This window comes from Diceros bicornis, chromosome 1 (genome assembly GCF_020826845.1).
Source record: "Diceros bicornis minor isolate mBicDic1 chromosome 1, mDicBic1.mat.cur, whole genome shotgun sequence".
NCBI classification, from domain to species: Eukaryota; Metazoa; Chordata; class Mammalia; order Perissodactyla; family Rhinocerotidae; genus Diceros; species Diceros bicornis.
Window position 1 is genome coordinate 67886053 of NC_080740.1, and position 19109 is coordinate 67905161.

Sequence of the window (19109 nt, forward strand, 5' to 3'; positions counted from 1 at the left end):
TGTAACTAGGGCATTTTTTTAACAATGTATTTCATAGAGCAGAAGTTATCATTGTAATGAACTCTAATTTATGTTTTTAGTTTTGTGCTTTGTGTTTTTTGTATCTTGTCTGAAAAATCTTTGCATAACAAAAGTCACAGGTATTTTCTGTTTTCTTCTAGAACTTTATAGTCTCTACTTGTACATTTATGTCCATGACCTATTTCAAGTTAATTTTTGTATATGGTGTGAGCTACAGATCAAAGTTCATTATTATTATTATTTTGCAAATGGATTTCCAATTGTTCCAGCATTATTTGTTGAGAAGACTACCTTTTGTCCATTGAGTTACCTCAATAAATTGTTAAAAGTCTGTTGTCCACATGTGTGGTTTGATTTCTAGACTCTATCCTGTTCCATTGACCTGTCCAACACCACAGCCTTGATTTCTCTAACTTTTTAATAAGCCTTGAAATCAGGTAATATGAGTTGTCTTCCTTTTTTTCAAAGGTGTTTTATTTATTTTAGGTCTTTTGCATTTCTATATAAATTTTTGAAGCAGCTTGTCAATTTATACAAAAATGTCTGCTGGGATTTTTCTTGAGTGATTGCATTGAATATACCGATTAATTTGAGGGGAATTGATATCTGAAAACTACTGAATCTTTCCATCTGTAAACACATTTTATTCAGATACTTTGCAAAACCTCCTTATTAGGTCTAGTGCATTTTTCATCATTTTTGAGATCTTTGTGGAAGATCAGGTTGTCTGCAAATAAAGACGATTTTATTTCTTCCTTTCCTGATTGTATGCTCCACCACCACCCCCTTTTTCGTTTTCCCTACTGCACTGGCTAAGATCATCAGTACAATTTTCACTAGAAAGAGCAGAGCAGACATCTTTGACTTCTTCCCAATCTTGGGGCAAGCATTTAGTCTTTTGGGGCAAGCATTAAATATGATAAATGCAGATTTTCTATAGATGCCCTATAACAATTTGAGGAAGCTGCCCTTTATTCCTAGTTTGCTGAGTTTTTATTCTAAAGGGATGTGGAATTTTTGTCAAATAATTTTCCTGCATCTATTGAAATGATCATATGGTTCTTCTTTTTAGGCTATTCATATGATGAATTACACCAATTGGTTTTTGTATATTGGCTCAACTTTGCATTCTTAAATTAAACTTGCCTTGGCCATAATGTACTTTCCTTTTAAAATACTGCTAGATTTGATTTGCAAATATTCTGTTAAGGATGGTTGTGTCTATGTTCAGGAGAAACATTGGTCACTAATAGTTTTTTTTTTGTAATGTCTCTGTCCAGCTTTAGCATCAGGATAATGCTAGCCTCATAAAATATGTCAAGGATTCTTTCTCTTCTGTTTTTGAACTAGATGTTGTAGAGTTGGCATTATTTTCTACTTATTTAGTTGTATTCAAATCTTTTTGATATCTTTTAAGTATCTGTGGATTCTGAAGTGATGCTGTTCCCTTTCATTGCTTATAATGAGTATTTAAGCCTTCTTTATCTGTACTGTCATGAGATTACAGATGGCATTAATCTTTCCAATCAACAATGTTTTGGTTTTGTTGTTTCTCCCTATTTTATGTTTTTTCCCTCTATTTTTCATCTTCTTATCACTTTCTTTTTACTTTCTTGTTTAATTTACGTTTTTTATTCTAACCTATTGAGATAGATGCTTAGATATTTTCATGATTTCTTCTTGCCTGATCTGTACTTGTTGCTATACATTTCCCTCTATTAAGGTTTAGGTGGAAGTGATTTTGTGAATGGTATGTGGTTAAGTTTAAGTTTTCATTTTTTGTTTTACCCGTATAGGTAATTAATTGAGCCAGAAACATTGAAATACCACTTTTCTCCTATTGCTCTACAATATCACCTTTGTCATAATTCAAGTGTCTATAGGTAATTCATCTGTTTCTGAATTCTCTTTTACCATTGGTCTATTTGACTACCCATGTGCAATACCACACTGCCTTAGTTACTATTGCTTTATAGGAAGTCTGAGTCTGGTATATTCTCCAAATTTGCTCTTCATAAGTGTCTTGTCTATTCTTGACTTTTAGCATCTCCATATGTTATCCTAGAATTAAATTGTAAGATTTCAAAAAAAAAGCTTATTGGGGTTTTGATATGGAACATATTGAATATTGTGGGAAACTGAACTTATCTAACTCTATTGAGGAACATTGAAGGATATGACTAATCATATGTGCTAGATACAGTGCCATGACTAACCATAGGAGGAGGTACTGACAAAGAATTGTGAAGAACAGAGTATCAGAGTAAGCCTGATAAAGACTTATGCATAACAGGAGCAAGCTCAATGTAACTACTGATGAAAATTGAATATCTGCCATTTACTAACAATAGGATGATTTATACCAACTGTAGGTTTAATTCCATATAGAGCTAAAAATCCATTAGAAATTTGTAGCTGGTTGCTGGCTACCTGCATGCTATATGGTGTTTTGTTGCTGTTGTTGTTCAATAATAAAATGAGCTAACTCTCTTTTATGAATGGGCTTGTTCCTTTGGATTTCAATTTCTTTCCTCATATACCCAGCAATATATAAATCACTTTGGGGAAAACTAGCATCTTTAATATTCAGTTTTCCAGCCAACAAATTTGGTAAGTCCTTTAATTTATTTAAGCCTTTAATTTTATTCACTAATGTTTTATAATCTTCTGTGTAGAGGTCTTGCACTTCATGATTGGATTTATTTTAGGTGTTTTATATTTTTGATGCTAATGTAAATGCTATCTTTAAATTTTCACACTGTTGCTGGTGTGTAGAATTAGTTTTAATATTAAAATTGTATAAACCAACTAAACTCCTCTATTTCTAATACTTAGTATATATTTTTTTCTTTATACACAATTGTATCATCTGCAAATAATGCCCATTTTACTTTTTCCTTTCCATTCCTTATGCCTATTATTTCTTTTTCTTTCCTCATTGCACTAGCTAGCTCCTCTAGTAAAATTCTTTAAAAAAAAAAAAAGCATTGGTGGTTGTGACGTGTTAAACAAGTAGGTGCTAAATTTGAAGAGGAATTTTTATAGAAACCCATTATCAGATCAATGAGGTTGCCTGGGGGCTGTGACAGTGGAAGGACCAAATGGGAGGCCTGTAAGGTGGGAAGTGTGAATCTTTGTTATCTGCATAAGTTCCATAGCTGTCACTATATAGAACTCCCTCTTCACTAAACTTCTGTGTGTCCCCAATATGATCTCTTGTCCTTCTCATGTCTTCATAAGGGCCAGTTGGAACATCTTCCATGAGGAACCCCCAGAGTAGCTCAATGCATGAGATGTACCCGTAGGCCTTCTTTCCCAGGTCTGAATGGTTGATTATACCTGACGTCAGTGTTCTCAGCTCACTCTTCATAATGAAACCAGGAATTTTCCCACACAGGTTCCCACATCTCTGTCAGGTGTGCCCTCTGCCCTGCAGAAGTCCTTACCAGAGGGGCCCCATCATTTCACAATAGACAGTTAGGCCATGCAGGAAGGGGATCAGGAGGGTGGGAAATGTGAAGGAATCAAGTGGGAACTATGTGAACATGGGTAAACCATGTTTATCCATATAGATACCCTCATCCTTGCCATATATGCCCTCCTGCAGGGCACCTCCAGCAGGGGTCTTCATCTAAAACTGGTCATGGAAGAATAGGTGAAACCACAGGAAGAAGAGCAGGAGATATTTTAGAGATATCAAGTTCTCAAATCCATGGCAGGCATGACTTCTCACTCCAAGAGTTTTCCTCTGTAAGTGTCCTCAGTTCCCAGGGAAAATAGTTGGGCCTGCAGGGCAGGGGTCAGAAAGGAACTGAAGGGACATTAGACAAGGTCTTTATGTGCAATCACCACAGTTTATATAAGTGTATGTAAAAAATAATAAAAGCATAATAAAATGTCACTTTAACATTCCAAGAACCAAGGCCACCAGGGTCAAAGACAGTAAAATGAACAATCATAGGAATGGGATATCAAAGCAGAGTGTCTGGACTGCAAAGCAAATTCAGATATGGCTTTGACATATTAGTCTTAGCATCCTGTTGCAGGAGGATAGAGAGGAAAGATAAAATGAACTAATATTAACTGAAAATGTGCTCTACATTTTACTTTTATTTACCAATAAGTAAAAATATTCAGATGGGTGAAGTAGGCTTGCCTGAAGTCACACAATCTGTGAGTAGTTAAGCCAGGATTAAAACCTAAGATCATCTGGATCAGTACCAAAGTCAGTCCACCATACCAAATTCCCAATGAGAGACAGTAAAGGGGAGACCCCGTCAAGAAACATCAATTTCAAGGTCCAGGATCTTTCCAGAGATACAAGTCAACTTACTAAGCTTGAGACAGGAAAACACATAAATATCACTTTTCTTGAATCTGATCAACCTATCTTTCTATCTTTGTACAAGAATTTTACATGTAACTTTACGGGTCATGCTATATAAAGCAGTTTCTAGGAACTGATTTTTTTTTTTTTTACTCAAGCTTTCTTCATGTCCTTTATAGGGAACTACTGTATGGTCAAAATTATGCCAAACTAATATTAGCAAGTCCACAATGTCTGGTTATTGTTATGTAGTATAATAAGGAACATGTAACTTGACAATATTCTACATATATAATTTCTCCTATTGACCATTCAGTTCATAACTTTAAAAGCTTTACATGGCACCTTGAAAGTGTCCCTCACTTATATAATTATTTTCCATCATCTTTACTGAAAGAATTAGGTATCACCACACTACAGACATTAATTTTCTTGTAAAATTTTAACTATAAAGATGTCTCCCACAAACTTATCAAATTAATTAGGTTTATAGTATTTGTTAAGGCTTGAGCTAATACTGAAGGCTTTTCTGTGTTCAGGTAATTATGATTTTACACTCTTATGAATTCTATGATGTACAGTGAGTTGTGACTTCTGGATGAAGGCTTTCCCACATACAGCACACTGATAGGGTCTTTCCCCAGTATGAATTCTTTGATGTAAAACAAGGTCTGACTTCTGGGAAAAGGCTTTTCCACATTCAGCACATATGTAAGGTTTCTCTCCTGTATGAATTCGCTGATGTCCTGGGAGGTGGGACTTCTGAGAGAAGGCTTTCCCACATTCAGTACATATATAAGGTTTTTCTCCTGTGTGAATTCTCTGATGTCCAATAAGATGTGATTTCTGACAGAAGGCTTTCCCACATTCACTGCATTTATAGGGTTTCTCTCCAGTGTGTGTTCTCTGATGTATGATGAGCTGTGACTTCCGGGAGAAAGTTTTCCCACAGTCAGTACATTCATAAGGTTTCTCCCCAGTATGAATTAACTGATGTGTAATGAGTTCTGTTTTCCTGCTGAAGGCTTCCTCACACTGAGCACATTTGTAGGGTTTCTCCCCAGTGTGAATTCTTTTATGTATAATGAGGTGGGACTTCTCACAGAAGGCTTTCCCACATTCAGTACATTCATATGGCTTCTCTCCAGTATGAGCTCTATGATGTATAATCAGCTGTGACTTCTGGGAGAAGGCCTTACCACACTCTCTACATTCATAAGGTTTCTCTCCGGTGTGAATTCTCTGATGTATAATGAGGGGTGATTTCTGGGAGAAGGCTTTTCCACATTCACTACATTCATATGGTTTTTCCCCAGTGTGAACTCTCTGATGTATAATGAGGGATGATTTTTGAGAGAAGGCTTTTCCACATTCCGAACATTCATAAGGTTTCTCCCCAGTATGAGTTCTCTGATGTACAATGAGATGAAATTTCTCGCTAAAGGCTTTCCCACATGCCCCACAATCATATGGTTTCTTTCCAGTATGAATTCGTTGATGTACAATGAGCTGTGACTTCTTAGCAAAGGCTTTTCCACATGTAATACATACACAGGTTTTTTCCTTAGTTTCAACATTCTGATATTGAATAAGGGATTGTTTATTGCTGAAAATGTTCCCACATTGATTATTATCACAGGGTATTACTCCATTGTGAATTTTCTCAAGATTAGAATTGGACACACCATGGCTAGATGATTTTTCATATCCAAAACTCTCATCAGGGCTTTTTCTTGAATTGCCCTTATTACAACTGGGTAGGTCAATATTAGATTTCAAGGTTTTTTTAAATGCATCATACTTATGGAGTCTTTGTCTTGAAACATATGGCTGTATGCACTCTTGAAATATTTTTCCCAATGCATTATATTTATGGTCTGACACCACAGTCACTGTTTTGTTGTTGATGACTGTTACTTGCCTGAAAAGTTTGTCTTGGTTTTCCTGATATCTCTGCAGCTGGCCATCACCTTGACAGAATTTTAAAATGGAGTACAATGAACCATCCTTTGTGACTCCTTTCAGTATCTCATTATGGAAGGAAACAGAACCCAAAATACATGATTGGGGGTTGTCAAGGTTACTCTTCCTGTCTAAAGGAAAGAAAGATAAAATAAAACATTCATAAAGCAGTATTAACAGAACACAGAGAAATGGAACAATGATTGATCCAACGTAGTTGATGAACTCAGAAAACAGGGATGGAGACAGGTCACCTTGTAAGATAGTATAGCATATAGTATGATTGGGTGAATGAATAGACAAGGATGCTAAAGAGAAATATTCATAGAAAAACTAGACCTGAAAGAGATAGAAAAGTGCCTGGGTTATTATCACTCTAATCTTGGATTATTCTTCTAGAATCTTCCCATTTCCCCTGCTTTCTGAATGGAGATGCTTTTCACCTTTTGAAATCATTTATTTTATAAATCATTTGCTATACATATACTTAACTACTATTATTCTGCCACCACTATCCAAAGAAACAAGGTCTCTTCTGTACTCAAAATACTTTAACTCTCCTCATTCTACTTTCCTAATTAACAACTAACACAAACAACAGAAAAATCCAAGATCCTGCTATGGATTCAGTATCAGATTCACACCAAGAATCCAAGCTTGAATTCCACTACTCCCTATAAATACCCTCTATACATATCAAATAAAACTAGCAAAGTTCTCCTAGAAAAGCCATATTTCCCAAATCCAAGGTTTTGTTTATATACTCTCTCCTCCACCAACAGTTTGCCTTCACCCTCCTCCTTCAGCATTATCAATACTTAATACATCTTTCAAAACAGCTACAGCTGCATGCTCAGAAAAATGCATTCTCAAATTATGTTGCATCTCTTTAGACTCTAATTTTCTCTGAACTTTTAAAAACAGTAACTGTATTTGACATTCAATTTTATAAAGCCATGTATCTGGAGGTCTTACCTTCTATGTTCTTGGAATGAATTTACCTTCTATTGCCTATTAAGCTTTTTCGAAAAAGGCAGTATATATATATAGAGAGAGAGAGAGAGAAGATCACTAAGAAATAGCTTTCTCCTATAAAGGCTCACAATTATTTAATTGATTAATTATTTGCTGAATACCTACTAAATTCTCAGCATAGGAACAAAGTAGAATAAGAGATTTCAATAAGGATAGAAACATAAGCCTCAGGAACCGATCAATTAAAAAAACAAAACAAACTGATATTTCACTTCCCTTGTCTCCCATCTGCCTGATTTCCATCTGGATAGATCCAATTTGATAGGTCTCTCTTTATGATCCATGGATCTTCTCCTTGTTCCAACTTGGAGATGACATCTGGTTTGGAAACTGGATACCCTATTAAATGGAAATCAGAGGAAGTGGGACTGACTGCACTGAAGGAAGAAGAGACAGTGTAGTTTAAAGAGGTCTAAAATGAAGCAGTCCAGTTGGCCCTCAGCAAAATAAAGACTTCCATTTGGAAAGGTATAAAGATCATTATATATGTTAGGAACCATCTAACCATAGAAACTGATAAGGAAAGGTACTTGACTGGACAAGTCTGAGTTACACAGGGAGCCATTCTTACCCATTGAGACCAGGTGGCTGTAGTTCTCCAGCATCACATCCTTGTACAGGGTCCTCTGAGCAGGGTCCAGTTGCTGCCACTCCTCCTGGGTGAAATCCACAGCTACATCCTTGAACGACACTAACCCCTGCAACAGTACATTCCTGTTCAATCTGAAGTGATTATTCTCATCATTTCTACTATAGTATGTAAAACTATACCTACACCTCATTTCATATCATAGTATTTGGGAGAAACAATGTAAAATTTTGTCTTTAGCCAGAAGAGCCAGACAGATCAGGAAAACAGAAGAAGTAAATCATAAAATGCCTACCCAATACAAATAATAATTTAATAAATGATAAGGGCAGCATTCATATAACTGGGAAGAAGACAGATTATTCAATGAATAGTACTGACACAACTGGATAGTCAAGAGGAAAAGAATAACATTGAATCCATATGTTATAGACTGAATTGTATCCCCTGAAAATTCCTACATTCAAGTCCTAACCCCTAATACCTCAGAATGTGACTTTATTTGGAAATAGGGTCATTGCAGATGTAATTAGTTATCTGAAGTCATCAGGGTGGACCCTAATCCAATATGACTGATGTCCATATCAAAAGGAGAAACGTGAACAGAGAGACAGACACATAGAGGAAAGATGATATGAAGAGACATGGGGATAAGATGGTCATCTACAAGCCAAGAAGAAAGGCCTGGAACAGACCCTTCCCTCACAGCCCTCCGAAGGAACCAACCCTGCTGACACCTTGAGTTTTGGCTTCTAGCCTCCAGAACTATGAGAGAATAAATTTCTGTTGTTTAATCCACCTACTTTGTGGTACTTTGTTACAGCAGCCCTAGCAAACTAATACACCATATCTTATGTCTTAGAAAATAGAAAACATACATTCTGGAGGGAGGAAAAATTTAAACTCTAAAAAATACCCAAGACTATAAAAGTAACAAAACAAAACATGGGAGAACTTTTATTAAAAATTATAGAGCAGAAAAGTCTTTTTAAAGTACAACATTAAAAAAAGAGAAAAGCGACATTTAGAGAATCACAGAACGTCAGGGTTCTTGAAGATAATAATCTAATCCCCTCATTTTGTAGGAAAATAATCTTAGCTTCTCCTAAATCTAACAGTTCTCCTATATATATGCAATAGCTAGTAATATAATGAAATACATCAATTACAATAGCAATACTGAAGAACACACTTAGCAAGAAATGTGCAGGAAACATTCATGAAAAAAATCACAACAAATTATTGACATGGCATTAATATAAAAGACTCGGGTAAGTGTACAGCCATAAGATGTTTCTGGAGGGAAAACTGACTATTTTAATTATCACCACTATGTTCAAAATAGTTGTCATCTAATAGTGGAATCTGAGTGATTTATATTATTCTAAACTATTTTTCAGGTTTTTTCCTAAATATTCCATTATTATCAAATATTGCTTTCAGAATAAGACAAATTAAATACTGTTTCAAATTTCAACATTCCCCTGCTTAAAAGCCTCCTTTGGTTCCACCCTTGCATACACAGTCTCATCTCAGTCATCTCAATCTTAAGATTTCTCTCATCCCACACCAAGTCCCATATTCACACCATCAAGCTGCCAAGCATTTAGTTTGTCCTCATAACAACCCTATGAATTTTTCCACTTTACATATGAGAAAACTGAGGATTACAGTGTTTAAGGAACTACTTGCCAGAGGTTACATACTGAACATATGATTAATTAACTCTCAGATTAAAAAGCAGGTATTCTCACTTGATGCTTGGGTTCTTGACCACTGCACTCCACACTGCCTGCTTGATACTGTAAACAGGATCTTTTACATTTTATTGCTTTCATACCACCCTTAGGCACACTTTCCATGAAACACTCTCCACTTTAGTTTCCCTCAATGCTCAGCCATCCTAAAATCTCTGCCCTTTCTACTTTTGCAAATGCTGTTTCCCACCCCCACCCTACTTCCCTCATGATCCAAAGTTAAATAATATTTTAAGCCTATTTTCAACTTCCTTACAAAGCTGGTTGCTCCCCCCTCTCTGCTATAATGCTCCCATGTCTATTATAGAGCTTTTATGTGTCAATGTTGTTTCCACATCTGTTTACCCCATTTCTCTCTGCATTCTTCCCAGGAAAAGACTACGCCTAAATCTGCTTGAGGTATTTCATGGCTAGCCAGTGCCTGTGACATATATTGGGTACTCAAGAAATGTTTGCTAAAAACGAATGAATGAAGATTATAGAAAATAAAATAAAGTTTATGTTTAGTTAAAAATAGTTTTGTGCATTAGTCAATTATATTCTTCTGATCTAAAGAACATGAGAAAGATAAATGTGGAATACAGAAGAAATCCATTCTGATAAAATTAATATATGTAATTCTAACTTCTGATTTTACTTTATTAATGATAATTGAATGCTTCAATATACTAAATATGTATACATTTTGTTAATTTTGAGTAAAATATAGTGCATAATCAGTGAAAAATTGTACTTTTATCAGCTATACACAATTTTTACAGCTTGGGTGACTGGGAGAATGAAAGAGATGGAGGAGAGGGAAGGGGAGTAGGCGTTAGAGGGAGAAAAGAAGAATAGATATGCACAAAAATGACTACTTCACTTCTGGACAGTATGGAAAAAATATAAATCCATCTTCCTAAAGGAACAAGCATATCATTGGTTAATTACCCATGGTAGTTGGATTTATTGGGCTAATAAAAAATCCATTTTCATTCTCTAATGCAGCTCTAACAGAAATATAAAGCTAACCAGATAGGTAATTTTAAATTTTCTAGTAGCCACATTCAAAAGATTATTTTCAATAATATACATTTGTCCCATATATCTAAAATATCATTTCAACATGTAATTAATCTTTAAAAATTATTATTAGTTGTTGGAATTACATCTTCAAAATCCAGTACATACTTTACACTTCCAGTACATTTCAATTCAGACTAGCCAATTTCAAGTGCTCAAGAATCACATGTGGCTGGTGGCTCTGTATTGGACAGCACAGCTCTAAAGCTACTGACATCCAAGAAGGAAAAACACCTATCTTTTCACAATAGAACTCATTTGTTAAGCACTACTGTAAAACATACATAAGAACTCCTAATGCAAAAGCTGATTTCAAGATTTGACAATAATAATGATAACATAATAATAACAGCTAATACTAAATATAGAACACACCATCCCCAGTTACAGTTCCAAGCATGGTCTTTTACTCACTTAATTCCCACAACAACCCTATGAGGATTATAATCTCCATTTTACAGATGAGGAAACAATCGCAGTGAACCAGGCCACAAGGAAATATTACGCATCTGCTAAAATAATAAAGCAGAATTCTATGTGCTGGCATGGGAAGATATTCAAAATGTACAGAAAAATCTTTATACCGGACAGTAAAGTTAAAAACCAAGCTGCAGAACAGAATGTTTACTGTAACATTATTTTTCCAAAGGAAAAGCACAAGAAAATAAGAGACACTCTTACACATTTGTTCTTTCACATATACACACTTAATTGCAGTTATATTGAAAACGGTTTGGAAGGTTAGAAACAGTGGTTAACACTGATAAACTCAGGAGGAGGGGAGTTTAAATTAAAAAGTCTCTCAGTTTTTAAATTTTTATCTTTTTATACAGTTTAAAATTTGTATACCACGTATATAGCGAATGTTGGCAGGAAGAAAAAATAATACGGACTGTTAAAAATGGCAGAGCAGAGATGGAACTGGCCTTGAGCTGGAAAGTAATCCTATAAACTCTGAGACCACAGCACAGGGTTCAGAGCATCAGGCACCCCCGTTCTCCAAAGCTTTGCCAGATAATTATAATTTAAGAACTGCCTTTTGAGAGAAATATATATTTTGAAAGACCATTAAAAATGTACCCATAATTAAGTTATCTAGATTTTACCAGCGGATAAAGCTGGACAATGGGAAGCCTCTGTAATCAATCTGGTCCTCTAAACAGAGGTCAACAAACTTGTTCAGTAAAGTATATATTTTCAGCATTTCAGGCCATATAGTCTCTGTTGTACTTATCCAACTCTGCTGTTGTAGCACGAAAACAGCCATAGACAATACATAAAAAATGGCATGAATATGCTGCCAATAAAACTTTCTTTATAAAACAGTTGGAAAACTGGATTGGTCCACAGACAACAGCTTGATGACTGCAGCTGAAAGGATCAAGTTCAAGGAGTTTGGCTATGACATTATGATACCTTCTCTCTAAAAGAGATCATTTTATGATACGGCTAGAACAAATCTACTGTTGCATTTACCACAGGAGTGTTGGTGAGAACACTGTGTACTCCATCACCTAGAGAAAGACCCAAAAAGGATATCTGTTTTAGATTTATATGGCAAGAAATAATTCCTTCCCGTGGGAAATTTATCTACTTTCTCTTTAGAGGATTGCAAATCATGTAACTGAGGATGTCTGCAAGAAAGATCAGAAAAATTAGTACATCAACTTTTAAAGATGATTTCAGGCCAGGTTATCTACATATTACCTAGAAACTCTTTTTAGGTTTTGATCTTTATTTTGGCTACCTTTTCCCTAATCCAAATTTTAGCTATTTGCACTATTCCATTTGATTGTATGGAAAACCAAGGAGAAAATTTTAAAAATTAAAAATAAAAGCAACTCACCAGGGACTTCATCATTTTCTGCTCTTTTCTAAAATGGCAGATGCCTAAAAAAGCAAAACTGGTGATCAGGATGTTTTCACAGACCAGACCCAGACTGCAGCTTCCACATTCACCAGCCTAGAAACAGCTACCACCAGAAGTCAGGTAGAGGACAGGCCAACCTGTGGGGGAAGGTCGTTTGGTCCTTACAGAAGGATCAGCAGGCACCATGTGAAGGAAGTCCTCTTGTCACTACACTATGATCACAGAGAACTTGGAGGAAGATTTTAATCATATAGATGCGAAGAGATGTTTCATGTTGATTTACTAACAACTTATTTTTCCTCTATGAACCAGCAATTCTATTTGTAGAATGTTTTCATAAGGCAACAAACATGGATACATATATATATATAGATTCAACTACAGATAGAGTTCCCTGGCAATAAGAATGGCAATGAGCAAATGGAACACTGAGGAATGTATTCCCTTATTCCCCAGAAAGAACCAGCAGCTGAATTCCAATAATCTCCCAAGAGCTCTCTTATATTTTCCCTCAACTCAGCAAACTCTCCTGCCAATCAATATTCATGGACCAAAATGTTAAAATTTTAAAACGTTTTCCGTTCAAATTTTTATTGCTGATTTTCAACAGTGCAGTTGTCTGCACATAAAAACGGTGATAGGTTGGAACCACCGATACAAGGGAATATACTGCAAAGCAGGATGGTACATACCTGGTAAATTTTTCTCAGTTCCAGGAGGAGTCATGCAGACAAGACTGAACTGGGTCAGAGGGAGTGAGTGCTCCCATGACAGGGAGACTGTTTTATATGGGGTATTCCAGGCTTCCTCAAAACAGATCTGGAAGGAAACAATGAGAAGAAATTGTCATACACATCTTTGGGCAACCAGCAGGTACTCAGTAAATGTTTCTTGAATAAAATATAAAATTATTTCAATAAACTTAGAAAGAGATAGGTCTAAAATCACACTTTTCATAATAATCCTATCCTTTTTGATTTGTTTGGTCTTTTTTTTTTTTTTTTTTTCTGAGTAAGATTCGCCCTGAGCTAACATCTGTAGCCAATCTTCCTCTTTTTGCTTGAGGAAGATTTGCCCTGAGCTAACATCTGTGCCACTCTTCCTCTATTTTGTATGTGGGTCACCGCCACAGCATGGCCCCTGATGAGTAGTGTAGGTCTGCCCCAGGGAACCAAACCCAGGCCACCAAAGCAGAGCAAGCCGAATTTAACCACTAGGCCACAGGGCCAGCCCCTTTGGTCTTGTTTGAAAGCCATGATTTCTGTGGGGGGCACTAGGCTAAGGGCACAACGGTGGATTGAGAAGGGATTTGACTTTTAAGAACTCAACGATTGCCTATGATCTGTGGAAATTTCAATGTATATAAAAGACTTTCCCAGTAAATTGGACTGATCATCATGACGCCCTGATCCCATTATTGCTCCCTCCAAATCTCAGAATCCTCATGCCTAGTAATCACAAACCCCAAAGAACTCCCTCATGCCCATCACATCACTGACCACCACGTGGAGGCCCCCGTCATTTGGCCCACAGCCCCCTCACCCATCACTAATTCCCCAGGGTTTCCTAAATCACTGACCCCAATCATCCCCACCAGTCAGTCCCCCTACCCGCCATTTCTGATCCCACAGACAACCCCATCACTGACACGTCATTTCCCAATTACTAACCTCATAGTTCACTCCATCCCTGGCTCCCAAATAAACCCAACACTAATACCACATACCTTCCCCACCTGTGACTTCATAAACCTCTAATCAATGACCCTCACAGACCCCTCCCTTCCCATTCCGATCCAACAGACTCACTCATACTGCACATATCCGCCTTCTGACCTGCAGCTCAGTGACCTGGTCCCGAAACGCCCGTCACGGCTTAACCCGGGACGGCTGTCACATCCATACTGGCGGACTCTCCCGCTTCCTGCCAGGACGAGCAGAGCGCGGGGCTTCGAGCCTGCGCTGTTTTGTACCGGGCGCTCCTGCCCGCTCCGCATCCTCGGCGGCTTTGTTCAGGAGGAATATGGCCGCTCCCTGCACTGTGTCTGAACGGGAGCCGCCATCTTGAGAGCCCGGGCAGTTCCGTACAAGCGGAGGAATTCGGTTTATTCCGAGGCTGAGGCTGGGCCGTATCACTGCGGCAGCGAGGGGAGGGGGAAGATGACGGAAAGGACGATTATACAAATCAGTAAGGTGCAAACTTTTGCAGAGAGCTTTCACAGGATTGGAGAATAAATTTGAGTAATACGTTCTCTATTAGAAGACTGCCTTAGTGAAAGAGGAAGAACATGGAATGGTAAAATATTCTCATCCGCGACTTTCCTTAAACGTGTTTGTAAATGGCACAGCCCCATGCCGGGAGATTCTACTTGCTGAGAGGGGTGGAAGCGTGGAATGGGGACAGTCCTCTCCCGGGAGATCCCACTGTGGGAAAGAGGGGTCGAAGTGATGAAGAGTTCGCTGGGGGCGGAGAAAGGGGATACATAGTAATAATGAACTTCATGCTAAAGACGATGATAAGGAATTCTCTAGGGGAAATTATTACTGCAGTAATAAGTTGCAGAGGCCGACTGAAGAAAAGAGGAAAATTGAGAGGGAAAAGGAGACAGGCACAGAGAGAGGGACGTTGAGAAGAGAATCCGAGATTAGGAGAAAGCAGGGATAATGGGGGCAAAGGAGAGGCCTGTGTGGGCAGAGAGATGGGACACTGAAAGGCAAAAAATGGGAGGCATAGGGACAGAAGTGGGCAGCTACGGGGCAGAACACGGGAGACTCAGAGAGGGAGACTGAGACAGAGAAAGGGGGGACTAAAAAACAGAAGGAAAAAAAAGGAGAGAGGTTAGATTTCAGAAAAAAAAAATCACTTCATAAAAAAAATGAACCAACAAAACACCTGTTATAAACTTTAGACCTTACATCAAGCTTTTATAGTGTTTTAAAAATGCTTGTTAACAAACTGATGTTTCATGTGCATAGATAGATACAATTTTGAATCATCACAGTTTTCACAGGAGCCATGATTTTTGGCGTATGTAATTAAATGAGCTGCAATTTTACATTTAGCATTTTTATTTCTTATGTCAAATAAAAACATATGTGGACTTAGATAAGGAGAGATTTTATTCAGAAAGATTATTGCAATAGGAAGATTGCTCCAACCTCAGAAATCTGCAAGCTTCTCAGAATCAAACAGAAAAAGGCTTTTCTTTTATATGGAGGGCTAGAAGGATTAGCAGGAATTTCAAGAGGTGGGGGTGTGCAGGTGGCAAAACCAGGGCACTTCAACAGGAAATGTTTCTGTGGTCCTCAGATTCTGGGAATAAGCTATTAAGAGAGGATGTTCTGCACATCCTTAGTGTTTTAGTGTATGTTTAAACTTGGGGGCAAGCCAAAGTTTACAGTCCTGTGGGGAGGAGAGACGCCTAACTAATGACTGGTCAAGACAAAGAAGAGGGTAAGAAATAGGCAGTTGTGATCACTCACTTCCATTTAAACTTCCACATTTACATGAATATTTATTGCGTCTTGTGCTTAAGACAATGTAGCCACTGTGTTAGGCACTAGGGGTGTAGTAGTGGTTAATTCAGAATCCTCAAAGGGTGATGCCAGTAGAAGTTGTAGGAAGGAGCCAGACCGTGGATAGCCTTGTAGGAATTGTGAAAACTTCAGCTGTTGATCTTAAGAGCGATGAGAAACTGTCCTTATGTTGAATCTTATTAAAAAGGAAGTTGAAGGAGGAGGACACCTCCCTCATAATGAAAGAAATCAAAATTAAAGCTGCAGTAAGATACTATTTCTCATCTATTAGCTTGCAAAAAAAAATATTCTAAGTTTGCAAACATATGATGTCTGAAAGGCATGGGAATCAGGAATTCTCCTGTATTACTGGTGGGACAGAAAAAAAGTATAGCTTTGTAGACGGTGTGGCAATAGTTAGCAAAACTACATGTATTAGTTATCCATTGCTGTGTGATGAATTATCTGAAACTTAGCAGTTTGAAACTATAATCATTTATTGTCTCATAGTTTCTGTGAGTCAAGGATCTGGGAACAGCTTAGCCAGGTGGTTCAGGTTTAGTTTCCCGACAGTCAAGCTGTCGGCCAGGGCTGCAGTTATTTCCAGACTCAATTGGAAGAGGATATGCTTCCAAATTCAACCAAGTGGCTGGTAACAAGCTTCAGAATATCACTTTCCAAGCTCAGTTCCTCACCATCTGAGCCTGTTCTTAGACTACTTGATTATCCTCACGACATGGTAGTAGTCTTCCCTCTCCTCAAGCCTGCCTCATGGTACAGTAGCTGGCTTCTACCAAGACGCGGTGAGGGAGGGGAGAGAGAGAGAGAGAGCGCGCGCGAGCCTACACAAGACAGAAGCCACGTCTTTTTATAACTTAAATTGGAAGTGATATCTCATTACTTCTTCTGTATTTTGTTTGCTAAAAGTGAATCACTAAGGCCTGCCTACTATCAAAGGACTGGGAATTGAGCTCCACCTCTTAAGGGGAGGATTGTCAAAGAATATATGGACATATCTCTAAAACCACAACAACTACATAGCTTTTACCCTTTGATCTAGAAACTCCACTTCCAGGAATGTATCCCCAAGATACATTGGCAAAAAAAAAAAAAAGACAAAAAAAATGGTCAAAAGGTTATTCATTGCAGTACTTTTTTAATACCAAAAGACAGCAGTCAACCCCAAGATCTACTAACAGAGGTCTGGTTGTATAAATTATAGTATACACACAAAACAGTACTATTCAGCTGTAAGAAAGAGACGAGAGAAATATCTTTATGTACCAATAAGGAGTGAACTTTAGGATACTTTAGGATATACTGTTATGTGAAAAATACAAAGTGGAAAAAAATGAAAATGTGTTTTTGCCACTTAGTTTTTTAAAATGTGAAAATGAATGAATATATATATAGTCAATTATCATTATTCATGGTAGTTATGTTGTATAAAGTTGCTGCAAACACAGAATTAGTGAATAATGAACCATTGCTCCTAGGAGAAATATGTAAATATATATAGTATTTATATATATATAGTATATATTGAGTATATAACCTCAGCTGTATAAATATATAACCTCACACACACACACACACACACATATACACATATATACATAATACATATATATCACCTAGATTGTAATCTTAATTACAACTTTGTGAATTTTACAACTTTGTGTAATTAAGATTATAATCTTAAAATCAATTTATTCTGGTAGATTCTATTTTCTTTATTTTACAAAAGAGCAAATGAGGTTCAGAAGCGTTAAGTGACTTACCTGAGGTCATTCCACTAACAGGTGCCAGAGTTGGATTCAAACTCCATCCAACTGGCCACAGAGCTGAAGTGTCTTGCACTACACTGCACTGCCCCTGCTGCCCCCATCCCCTGGTCATCTCTGAGGGCTAGAACAAGAAAGAGAGCATCCCTTTGTTCAACCTCAGCTGGAAATGTGTGCATGGCGCAACTCAAAATTTTCACTGCTCTGTGCGTGTCTGTTAATGATTGCAAAGTCACCATGAGTATTGATTTTGGGGTTACAACTGAATTTTAGCAAGTAGGTGAATTTGAAGATATGGAATCTGTGAATAATGAAGATCAACTGTATATATGCTTACCTTAAAAATAAAAAGCAGAGCCAGTCCTGATGGCCTAGTAGTTAAAGTTCGGCAGGCTCTGCTTCGGTGGCCTGGGTTCGGTTCCCAGGCGCAGAACCACACCACTTGTGTGTCAGTAGCCATGCTGTGGCTGTGGCTCACACAGAAGAACTAGAAGGACTTACAACTAGAATATACAACTATGTACTGGGGCTTTAGGGAGGGAAAAAAAAGAGGAAGATTGGCAACAGATGTTAGCTCAGGGTGAATCTTTCCCAGCAAAATGAATAAATAAATCAATAACTTTGCCAATTTAAAAATAAATAAAAATAAAAAGCAAATAATGGGAGAATAAACCATCAAACAAAACACTTTCTATAAAGAGTGTTGTTAGTTATCTATTGAAACATAGAGACTTATCTCAAAACTTAGTGGCTTAAAACAACACACATTTATTATCTCACAGTTTCTATGGGTCAGGAATCTGGACATAGATTATCTGGGTCCTCTGCTTCAGGGTCTCCCACAAATCTACAGTCAAGGTATTGGCCCAGGCTGAGGTCTCATCTTAAGGTTCGACTGGAGAAAGATCCACATTCAAGCTCAATTACATGATTGCTGGAAAATTCAATGCTTCAAGGGTTGTTGGACTAAGGGAATTCATGTCCTTCCTGGGTGTTGAATGGAAGCTACCCACAGTACCTTGCCATGTGGGACTCTCCAACTTGCAACTAGCTTATTTAATGAGGCAAGAGAAAGCGTCTTAAGTAAGATGGAAGTCACAATCTTTTATAACCTAATCACAGAAGTGGCATCACCTCAATGTTGCCATATTCTATTGGTTAGAAGCTACTTACTCATACGGGGGGTA

The 19109-nt window shown here is 37.5% G+C and overlaps 1 protein-coding gene across 1 annotated transcript; it reads right to left on the minus strand.

The window, feature by feature from the left end:
- Nucleotides 1-2008: 2008 nt before the first annotated feature.
- LOC131407596 (zinc finger protein 300) lies at nucleotides 2009-14650 on the minus strand. The gene is made up of 6 exons (XM_058544373.1): nucleotides 14459-14650; nucleotides 13316-13442; nucleotides 12600-12643; nucleotides 7917-8043; nucleotides 7558-7684; nucleotides 2009-6437 (listed from the first exon to the last, which is right to left on the minus strand). Exons 2-6 carry the CDS (start codon nucleotides 13347-13349, stop codon nucleotides 4892-4894), a joined length of 1878 nt encoding a protein of 625 aa, XP_058400356.1. The 5' UTR covers nucleotides 13350-13442; nucleotides 14459-14650; the 3' UTR covers nucleotides 2009-4891.
- Between the last annotated feature and the right edge of the window lie 4459 nt (nucleotides 14651-19109).